Source organism: Lupinus angustifolius, chromosome LG13 (genome assembly GCF_001865875.1).
Source record: "Lupinus angustifolius cultivar Tanjil chromosome LG13, LupAngTanjil_v1.0, whole genome shotgun sequence".
NCBI lineage: Eukaryota > Viridiplantae > Streptophyta > Magnoliopsida > Fabales > Fabaceae > Lupinus > Lupinus angustifolius.
In genome coordinates, this window is record NC_032021.1 from 1,168,041 (window position 1) to 1,181,188 (window position 13,148).

Here is a 13,148-nt window from a genome sequence, read left to right on the forward strand (position 1 = left end):
TTATTATTATTATTATTGTTGATGATAAAATTTGAGCATGTTTGTACATTGGTCTTGGTCACATTATAGAATTTAGTGCTATCACATTATCAACTTGGCATTCTACTAATTGCCCACTGTTTTTCACAGGTAGCTCCCTGTTTTATCTCATGTTCCCTAAGTTGGCAGGTTCTCATGTCATATTGTTATTTATTAGATGAATGTTTATGTGAACTATTTCTAGTCATTCTAATTCTTTATATTTATCTTTTTCACTCTTTCTATAAGTATATTCACAAAAAGAATAGTCCAGCGCAACAATAAGGTTGTTGTTTAGTAAATACGAGGTTAAAAGTTTAAATTCTACTTTACATTAGTGGGATAAGGTTCATCCTATCAGTATTTTCAGAATTCAACCTTGTCCTCTCTTTACTTAATTTAGCTATTCTCTCTCTCTTTAGAGAATATAAAGATTTATTATATCATCATCATTATAAAATTAGGAAATTTATAAAGATTGAGCTGTTTGTAAAATGTTTTTTAGTTATAAATTATTATTATTTGTTCTTTTCCTGCTGAACCAATCATCTGCTTTTCTTTTAATATTTCCTGTACATGATAGAGGGTTGCCATATCCAATGTCCAAGTGGCTCTTGCTGATTGTAAAACCTCATTCAGTCACTCAGTTAAACTAAAAATGCACTTAGACTGTTCCATGATGGCATGCATATGCTGAAAAAATGGAATGTGATGCTATCCAGTATTAGACAGTCTAATACTAATATAAGGTGTAGGTTGGTTTGATAATTTATAAAAAATTTATTTAAAAATAATTTAAAATCTGAATCATAATTTTTTTGTAAGGCCACATGTCGCTATCTCTTTCAGTATTGGACCCTCTATTACTGGAGAGTATGCATTTTCTTGACAAACATGCATTGCATTTTTACAGCATTAACAACATAATCAACCCTGGTAGCAGCTGATGTTTTCTTCACAGATATAACAGTGTAATTATTATTGTAGTATGGCTAGATATGAAATTCAGCTGCTACTAATAATTTGTTGGATTGGATTAATATTGAATTTTGGATCCTCTAAACTGATATAATCTCTTAAGTGAGTAAGAGTCTATATTATAAATCATTTATTGAGTTAAGATTATGATATACTTTATCAAATCATGGGTGAATATATGCTTAAATTTTAATACCTAACATTAATTAATCACAATCATAAATAAAGTTAACCCTTAAAATTGTACTTATTAATTAACATGAGGGGCTACTCCCAAACCAAAATTTTGTAAGCAATTGGTATTTAACTAAACAATATGGTTTGACCAAACACTATATTTTGAAATAGATCAATTTGCTTGAGTTCAACTAGGAAGAATTTATATACAAATTTTGGAGACATCACTTAAGGATGCTATTGGATAGTGGGGAATGTCAAGTACAAAATGAATTAAAGAGGCCAGCTTTTGGTGCTCATATAAATCTAACTTGGTAAATAAAAATAACCAATGTCCAATGGAACATTTTGTTGAAACCATCTCCATCTTTTGAACTATTAATGAAGAGAAGAAGTTAGACTAATGAAGTAATCTTCACTACATGGAATTGTGAGACCACCCATTGGATGATTGAATCCAAATTCTTCTTCAGCCCAGTCCAACAAATCCTTGAACAAGGGGTAACTCAAGTAAGATATTGGAATCACAAACCTCTTATGGTTCTCTCCAACATACACTGCCAAGTGTCCTTTTGGAACACCAGCAATGGCTGAAGCCATTCTGATTCTTTGTGAAAGTGTTCTCTGAAGTTTCTGTGTGGCATGAGCTATCATGTTACCAGTCTTCATGATGGAGAAAAGTAGATAATGATGTATTAAGTTATGAGAAAAGAGAAAATCTTCAATGGATGATTTGAAGACTTGGGTTTGAATTGCTATCATTAATACCAAATATATATATAGGGAAAAATAATCTATCCACTAGCTAAATTACTTGATCATTATGAAGAATGTTTAGAAACATATCAGGTGATGGACTTGGGGTAGGTTCACATGACCATGCCTAATGTTGACCAAAACATGAGGGACCACTTCCTCTAGGAGCCTAAAGAAAAGAGTGGTGCTAGTTAAAAGTTATACTATACCTATTGGTTAATATTGCTTCTTTCTTTGAACTAATAATGTCATGACCTTTTTTATGCTAGGCATGTTCATGTCATAAAATGCCAAACATGAATTGGAAAAATGTTGCATTCGATTTGCTATTCAAAGGAGCTTTGAATTTAGACTGGTGATCTTTACAGGTATTTACTTGTCATCACTTGACAGCCTCTGTCATTATAATAGACATGCCTATGTTTATTTGTTCATACAATGATTGTGTGAATTGTGCTCAATGACCCAAAGCAGAAAGGTAGCAGTTTTTATCTTATTTTTACTTTCCTCTTCAAGTGTAAACTACAGAGAAAATTAATAACTTTATTAATGGCAACCACATTCATTTGTGTAAACAGGTATGGTGGCAAATGAATTACATGCTTTGCTAAGTTAGTAAATCTTCACTTCAATCTATATATTCTAGTCATCCTCCATTGAAGCCATAGTGCAGTCCAATAATACAGTCAATGTCTGAAATAGAAAAATGAAAACAAAAAGCAGTGTCCATGTGATAGCATCCAAGGTGCTTTTAGCATAGCATGTGAAATACTCCCAAGCTATTGGATCACTGGACCCGAATTTTGAAGGCTCAATTACCTTTTAATAATAATAATAATAATAATAATAATAATAATAATAATAATAATAATAATAATAATAATAATAATAATAATAATAATAATAATAATAATAATAATAATAATAATAATAATAATAATAATAATAATAATAATAATAATAATAATAATAATAATAATAATAATAATAATAATAATAATAATAATAATAATAATAATAATAATAATAATAATAATAATAATAATAATAATAATAATAATAATAATAATAATAATAATAATAATAATAATAATAATAATAATAATAATAATAATAATAATAATAATAATAATAATAATAATAATAATAATAATAATAATAATAATAATAATAATAATAATAATAATAATAATAATAATAATAATAATAATAATAATAATAATAATAATAATAATAATAATAATAATAATAATAATAATAATAATAATAATAATAATAATAATAATAATAATAATAATAATAATAATAATAATAATAATAATAATAATAATAATAATAATAATAATAATAATAATAATAATAATAATAATAATAATAATAATAATAATAATAATAATAATAATAATAATAATAATAATAATAATAATAATAATAATAATAATAATAATAATAATAATAATAATAATAATAATAATAATAATAATAATAATAATAATAATAATAATAATAATAATAATAATAATAATAATAATAATAATAATAATAATAATAATAATAATAATAATAATAATAATAATAATAATAATAATAATAATAATAATAATAATAATAATAATAATAATAATAATAATAATAATAATAATAATAATAATAATAATAATAATAATAATAATAATAATAATAATAATAATAATAATAATAATAATAATAATAATAATAATAATAATAATAATAATAATAATAATAATAATAATAATAATAATAATAATAATAATAATAATAATAATAATAATAATAATAATAATAATAATAATAATAATAATAATAATAATAATAATAATAATAATAATAATAATAATAATAATAATAATAATAATAATAATAATAATAATAATAATAATAATAATAATAATAATAATAATAATAATAATAATAATAATAATAATAATAATAATAATAATAATAATAATAATAATAATAATAATAATAATAATAATAATAATAATAATAATAATAATAATAATAATAATAATAATAATAATAATAATAATAATAATAATAATAATAATAATAATAATAATAATAATAATAATAATAATAATAATAATAATAATAATAATAATAATAATAATAATAATAATAATAATAATAATAATAATAATAATAATAATAATAATAATAATAATAATAATAATAATAATAATAATAATAATAATAATAATAATAATAATAATAATAATAATAATAATAATAATAATAATAATAATAATAATAATAATAATAATAATAATAATAATAATAATAATAATAATAATAATAATAATAATAATAATAATAATAATAATAATAATAATAATAATAATAATAATAATAATAATAATAATAATAATAATAATAATAATAATAATAATAATAATAATAATAATAATAATAATAATAATAATAATAATAATAATAATAATAATAATAATAATAATAATAATAATAATAATAATAATAATAATAATAATAATAATAATAATAATAATAATAATAATAATAATAATAATAATAATAATAATAATAATAATAATAATAATAATAATAATAATAATAATAATAATAATAATAATAATAATAATAATAATAATAATAATAATAATAATAATAATAATAATAATAATAATAATAATAATAATAATAATAATAATAATAATAATAATAATAATAATAATAATAATAATAATAATAATAATAATAATAATAATAATAATAATAATAATAATAATAATAATAATAATAATAATAATAATAATAATAATAATAATAATAATAATAATAATAATAATAATAATAATAATAATAATAATAATAATAATAATAATAATAATAATAATAATAATAATAATAATAATAATAATAATAATAATAATAATAATAATAATAATAATAATAATAATAATAATAATAATAATAATAATAATAATAATAATAATAATAATAATAATAATAATAATAATAATAATAATAATAATAATAATAATAATAATAATAATAATAATAATAATAATAATAATAATAATAATAATAATAATAATAATAATAATAATAATAATAATAATAATAATAATAATAATAATAATAATAATAATAATAATAATAATAATAATAATAATAATAATAATAATAATAATAATAATAATAATAATAATAATAATAATAATAATAATAATAATAATAATAATAATAATAATAATAATAATAATAATAATAATAATAATAATAATAATAATAATAATAATAATAATAATAATAATAATAATAATAATAATAATAATAATAATAATAATAATAATAATAATAATAATAATAATAATAATAATAATAATAATAATAATAATAATAATAATAATAATAATAATAATAATAATAATAATAATAATAATAATAATAATAATAATAATAATAATAATAATAATAATAATAATAATAATAATAATAATAATAATAATAATAATAATAATAATAATAATAATAATAATAATAATAATAATAATAATAATAATAATAATAATAATAATAATAATAATAATAATAATAATAATAATAATAATAATAATAATAATAATAATAATAATAATAATAATAATAATAATAATAATAATAATAATAATAATAATAATAATAATAATAATAATAATAATAATAATAATAATAATAATAATAATAATAATAATAATAATAATAATAATAATAATAATAATAATAATAATAATAATAATAATAATAATAATAATAATAATAATAATAATAATAATAATAATAATAATAATAATAATAATAATAATAATAATAATAATAATAATAATAATAATAATAATAATAATAATAATAATAATAATAATAATAATAATAATAATAATAATAATAATAATAATAATAATAATAATAATAATAATAATAATAATAATAATAATAATAATAATAATAATAATAATAATAATAATAATAATAATAATAATAATAATAATAATAATAATAATAATAATAATAATAATAATAATAATAATAATAATAATAATAATAATAATAATAATAATAATAATAATAATAATAATAATAATAATAATAATAATAATAATAATAATAATAATAATAATAATAATAATAATAATAATAATAATAATAATAATAATAATAATAATAATAATAATAATAATAATAATAATAATAATAATAATAATAATAATAATAATAATAATAATAATAATAATAATAATAATAATAATAATAATAATAATAATAATAATAATAATAATAATAATAATAATAATAATAATAATAATAATAATAATAATAATAATAATAATAATAATAATAATAATAATAATAATAATAATAATAATAATAATAATAATAATAATAATAATAATAATAATAATAATAATAATAATAATAATAATAATAATAATAATAATAATAATAATAATAATAATAATAATAATAATAATAATAATAATAATAATAATAATAATAATAATAATAATAATAATAATAATAATAATAATAATAATAATAATAATAATAATAATAATAATAATAATAATAATAATAATAATAATAATAATAATAATAATAATAATAATAATAATAATAATAATAATAATAATAATAATAATAATAATAATAATAATAATAATAATAATAATAATAATAATAATAATAATAATAATAATAATAATAATAATAATAATAATAATAATAATAATAATAATAATAATAATAATAATAATAATAATAATAATAATAATAATAATAATAATAATAATAATAATAATAATAATAATAATAATAATAATAATAATAATAATAATAATAATAATAATAATAATAATAATAATAATAATAATAATAATAATAATAATAATAATAATAATAATAATAATAATAATAATAATAATAATAATAATAATAATAATAATAATAATAATAATAATAATAATAATAATAATAATAATAATAATAATAATAATAATAATAATAATAATAATAATAATAATAATAATAATAATAATAATAATAATAATAATAATAATAATAATAATAATAATAATAATAATAATAATAATAATAATAATAATAATAATAATAATAATAATAATAATAATAATAATAATAATAATAATAATAATAATAATAATAATAATAATAATAATAATAATAATAATAATAATAATAATAATAATAATAATAATAATAATAATAATAATAATAATAATAATAATAATAATAATAATAATAATAATAATAATAATAATAATAATAATAATAATAATAATAATAATAATAATAATAATAATAATAATAATAATAATAATAATAATAATAATAATAATAATAATAATAATAATAATAATAATAATAATAATAATAATAATAATAATAATAATAATAATAATAATAATAATAATAATAATAATAATAATAATAATAATAATAATAATAATAATAATAATAATAATAATAATAATAATAATAATAATAATAATAATAATAATAATAATAATAATAATAATAATAATAATAATAATAATAATAATAATAATAATAATAATAATAATAATAATAATAATAATAATAATAATAATAATAATAATAATAATAATAATAATAATAATAATAATAATAATAATAATAATAATAATAATAATAATAATAATAATAATAATAATAATAATAATAATAATAATAATAATAATAATAATAATAATAATAATAATAATAATAATAATAATAATAATAATAATAATAATAATAATAATAATAATAATAATAATAATAATAATAATAATAATAATAATAATAATAATAATAATAATAATAATAATAATAATAATAATAATAATAATAATAATAATAATAATAATAATAATAATAATAATAATAATAATAATAATAATAATAATAATAATAATAATAATAATAATAATAATAATAATAATAATAATAATAATAATAATAATAATAATAATAATAATAATAATAATAATAATAATAATAATAATAATAATAATAATAATAATAATAATAATAATAATAATAATAATAATAATAATAATAATAATAATAATAATAATAATAATAATAATAATAATAATAATAATAATAATAATAATAATAATAATAATAATAATAATAATAATAATAATAATAATAATAATAATAATAATAATAATAATAATAATAATAATAATAATAATAATAATAATAATAATAATAATAATAATAATAATAATAATAATAATAATAATAATAATAATAATAATAATAATAATAATAATAATAATAATAATAATAATAATAATAATAATAATAATAATAATAATAATAATAATAATAATAATAATAATAATAATAATAATAATAATAATAATAATAATAATAATAATAATAATAATAATAATAATAATAATAATAATAATAATAATAATAATAATAATAATAATAATAATAATAATAATAATAATAATAATAATAATAATAATAATAATAATAATAATAATAATAATAATAATAATAATAATAATAATAATAATAATAATAATAATAATAATAATAATAATAATAATAATAATAATAATAATAATAATAATAATAATAATAATAATAATAATAATAATAATAATAATAATAATAATAATAATAATAATAATAATAATAATAATAATAATAATAATAATAATAATAATAATAATAATAATAATAATAATAATAATAATAATAATAATAATAATAATAATAATAATAATAATAATAATAATAATAATAATAATAATAATAATAATAATAATAATAATAATAATAATAATAATAATAATAATAATAATAATAATAATAATAATAATAATAATAATAATAATAATAATAATAATAATAATAATAATAATAATAATAATAATAATAATAATAATAATAATAATAATAATAATAATAATAATAATAATAATAATAATAATAATAATAATAATAATAATAATAATAATAATAATAATAATAATAATAATAATAATAATAATAATAATAATAATAATAATAATAATAATAATAATAATAATAATAATAATAATAATAATAATAATAATAATAATAATAATAATAATAATAATAATAATAATAATAATAATAATAATAATAATAATAATAATAATAATAATAATAATAATAATAATAATAATAATAATAATAATAATAATAATAATAATAATAATAATAATAATAATAATAATAATAATAATAATAATAATAATAATAATAATAATAATAATAATAATAATAATAATAATAATAATAATAATAATAATAATAATAATAATAATAATAATAATAATAATAATAATAATAATAATAATAATAATAATAATAATAATAATAATAATAATAATAATAATAATAATAATAATAATAATAATAATAATAATAATAATAATAATAATAATAATAATAATAATAATAATAATAATAATAATAATAATAATAATAATAATAATAATAATAATAATAATAATAATAATAATAATAATAATAATAATAATAATAATAATAATAATAATAATAATAATAATAATAATAATAATAATAATAATAATAATAATAATAATAATAATAATAATAATAATAATAATAATAATAATAATAATAATAATAATAATAATAATAATAATAATAATAATAATAGAACAGTTACCACCCCTGAATAGGCAAGATTACTTGCTGACTTTATACTCAAACTTACTTTAGAGAAAAAAATTCCTCTTTTAGCCTCTACATTGTTCCATTAATAACCACGTCAAAAAGAATAACTCATACTATATAGGTTAACTCAATTTCCTGCTGAGTGCTTACAAAGATGTAAAAATAGTTCACTAATTTCAACTACTTCAGGTCTTACATATAGGAATGCATGGCTAGATGAAAAACTTATAAACATAAATTCTGCTGTTCAAGTTTCGGAGTTAGTAGATTAATAGATATTCAAAATCTCATGCACTTAGACCATGGATTACAGAACACTACATCAAAATATAATTTTTCCCTCAATGCAGAGAATCACCAGAATGCACTTGTATTAGAGAATTGAGAAAGGAAGACATTGAACACACTGGAATTACAATTGTCAGTATAATGTAATTGAATTAAGAAAATTTGGCAACTAATATGTAAAAGAGGAATGGACACCATTTTTTGGTGAAGTGACTATAAACTTGTGATATCATAGTATAGCTATGTATCTCTTCCTTTTCCTAATAGAAGTGGACTAACAATGGCATCATATGTTTTCTTATCAGGGACTACACCTTTAAGGATCATGTAGTCATGCAATGCAATCACTTCCTCAGGATGACATTTCTTGATGAAATGGGTAACAAGTGTAGTGTATGTTATAAAATCAGGGCGAATACCCTGCATAATCATCATCTTCATTAGTTCCTTAGCTTCTTCATCATACCCATATTTGCATACAAGGTTTATCAATATGTTATACGTCACTCTGTTTGCAGAAATGCCCAATCTCTTCATTTCCCTAGTCAAATTAATAACTTCACCAATCCATCCACTGATGCAATATCCACTAATTAATGTGTTAAAGGTTATGGCATCAAACAATTTTCTCTCTAATAATTCTTCTACCAGAAGTTTTGCAACATCTGCTGAGGCCATTTTACACAGTCCATTAATGACAGAATTGTAAATTGTCAAGTTTGGCTTCTCACCCATCTTTACCATCCCATCATAAACTCGGAGTGCATTTTCTGTGTTACCGAGCTTGCAGTACCCATCAATCACAGTTCCATATGTATAAACATCAGGAACTAGACCACGTGTAATCATGATGCATAGAAGTTGCTTAGCCACTGCTAAATTTTTGCTTTTGCATATATAGTTCAGGAGTATGTTGAGAGAAAAAGAATCCTTTATCACATTCTGTTCTAAAATCTGCTTGTGAAGCGTAAGAGCTTCAGTCACATATCCATTTCTGCAAAGCCCTTCCATGAGGATTGCATAAGAGTGCTGATCAGGGTATATATGCTTATCAACCATGTCAGATAATAGCAAAGATGCTTCCTCAATACCTCCATCACGATAAAGCCAATATAAAATTGAATTGTATACAACAGTATTAGGAACCAATCCTCTTTCTACGATTTCATCACACACCCTGAGTGCCTCCTCCAAGCTTCCCCACCTAGCATACCCATCCATTAAAGTAGCATATGTTCTAACATTTGCCTTAAAACCTGCCTTGACCATTTCATGAACCATTTCTTCTGCAAGTACTAATCTCCCATTCTTGCAGAATCCATTGATGATACAATTGTAAGTAACAGAATTGGGCCCAACAAAATTCCCAGTCATTAAAGTCATTTTCTTCATAAGCTTCAAGGCAAGATCCAAATCGCCGATCTTGCATGCCCCATCTATGATCATGTTGAAAGATACAACATTAGCGAAAATTTCAGCCTTTAACATCCTATAAAACACTGAAATAGCTTCTACCAGTCTGCATTCCTTACAAAGGGCATATATGACCAAATTATAAGTATTCACATTTTCTAAGTAACCAAAAGAACTCATTCCTTTATACAACTTCCAGAACCTATCAATGTCATTCAATTCCAGTAGGTGGTTTAGGAAGTTATTCCAAGCATGAACTGTAACCCAACATCCCTGGGTTCTTAGTTTACAGATCACATCATAAGCAGCTTCAGTGGCCCCAGCTTGAGTACAAGCCCTCACCAATGCATCAAAAACTGCAGTACTCGAGCTGCATCTTTCATAGGTCCCGATCAAAGCCTCCAACAACTCCAAAGGAGGAGTACCATCTTCACTAATCAAATTTTGCATAAGAAACAAGGCATCATCGAATCTCCTTGACTTCACTAACACATGAACTAACGTGCAATCAGAATCTAAGGAGTGTGGAAACCACTCTGCAACCCGATTGTAAAAGTCTAAAGCTAACTGGGGTGAGTTCTGGAACTCACAAACAACACGGTTGACCAAAGAATTTGAAAGCTTCGGGGCTAGTTGATCCAACGCATTCCATTTCTTATGTTTAAGATTAACACAAATAGCTTTGAAAACAATATCTTCAGCACTTGGATTTGAGAAGCGCTCACCAGCATGAAAAGCACGGGTGAAAAGGTAACAACTTTTGGATGAGAACAAGCGAAAAAACATAGAAGAACAAAATCAGTTCATCAAACAGCCAAATCCTCTGCACACTGAAAAAAAAAACTCGTTAGGAAATTGTTAAAGTAAATAATGCATAATAGCAACTTCGACAAAATTAAGGAATTGAGCAAATTTCCATGTCATCTCTCAGAAGAAATGGAAATTGACCAGAACTGTGCATGACAGGTTATAAAATCAATCTATTTCAGCTAAAAATAAAAATAATAAATTTTGATGCAAAATTGGTGCAGAAAGGAATAATACCTTCAGAAATCTCAGTTATGAGGGCATTACTTGAAGGCCAAGGAAGTTAGGTTTAGGATATAGATTAGAACTATTTTCTAGTGACTTCAAATGTAGCTGACAGTGCAATGAAAATTATGGTGTATAAGGCCGAATTATTCAGTTAGAGCATATTTTGGTAGACACACCGTTAAACTCCACCAGCTGATGGTAGTTCTCCGGTGGAACCCTCAATTTCTGGCGACACCACCACAGGCTTTGTCTCACCGACGTTCTTCACGGCCAGAACTACTTGAGGCTTTTCTGAATTTGTATTAGGGTTTTAGAGAATTTGGGCATAAATAGGGTTTAAGGTTTTAGAGAATTTGGGCATGAATAGCCACGTTGGATTATATGTACCAGTTTGGGAAGAATAAAAACCCTCAATTTCATCGTGGTTCGGTTTTTTCAAAGTTGATCGAACCGAATTGTATTTGAATGCGGTGAATCGATAAAAAGAACCGGTTCAGTTAAACTGGTTTTTAAGCAGCATTTATGGGAGCGATGATTCCACGGTTTGACCCGGTTCAAGAAATGGGACCGAACATCACTCCGTTGCTCCAAAACGCATAAAGAAATTTGAGAGAAGATGTAAATGAAGCAGAGGTGAAAATCAACTTTACAACTTGCAGCAGTGAATATACATAAAACAACGAAAAGTTAACTACTAGCTGAAGAAATAAGTTATTCCCTTTTTTTTATTGGAGAAAGTAGGACTTGGTTTA

The 13,148-nt window shown here is 16.5% G+C and overlaps 2 protein-coding genes across 3 annotated transcripts; both read right to left on the reverse strand.

The window, feature by feature from the left end:
- Positions 1,450 to 1,981, reverse strand: LOC109325029 (auxin-induced protein 15A-like). Its single transcript, XM_019557175.1, has one exon. The coding sequence runs from the start codon at positions 1,933 to 1,935 to the stop codon at positions 1,552 to 1,554; it is 384 nt and encodes a 127-aa protein (XP_019412720.1). The 5' UTR covers positions 1,936 to 1,981; the 3' UTR covers positions 1,450 to 1,551.
- On the reverse strand, positions 10,015 to 12,948 carry LOC109325991 (pentatricopeptide repeat-containing protein At1g11710, mitochondrial). 2 transcript variants are annotated; one of them, XM_019558646.1, is made up of 2 exons: positions 12,406 to 12,948; positions 10,015 to 12,184 (listed from the first exon to the last, which is right to left on the reverse strand). In XM_019558646.1, exon 2 carries the CDS (start codon positions 12,145 to 12,147, stop codon positions 10,189 to 10,191), a length of 1,959 nt encoding a protein of 652 aa, XP_019414191.1. In that variant the 5' UTR covers positions 12,148 to 12,184; positions 12,406 to 12,948; the 3' UTR covers positions 10,015 to 10,188. The 2 variants fall into 2 exon arrangements, with proteins under 2 accessions (XP_019414191.1, XP_019414190.1); XM_019558645.1 differs by having other exon boundaries at positions 10,015 to 12,191.

Coding starts and splice junctions, on each gene's coding strand:
- LOC109325029 (XM_019557175.1), bottom strand. CDS start 1,935: ATGATAGCAATTCAAACCCAAGTCTTCAAATCATCCATTGAAGATTTT.
- LOC109325991 (XM_019558646.1), bottom strand. CDS start 12,147: ATGTTTTTTCGCTTGTTCTCATCCAAAAGTTGTTACCTTTTCACCCGT.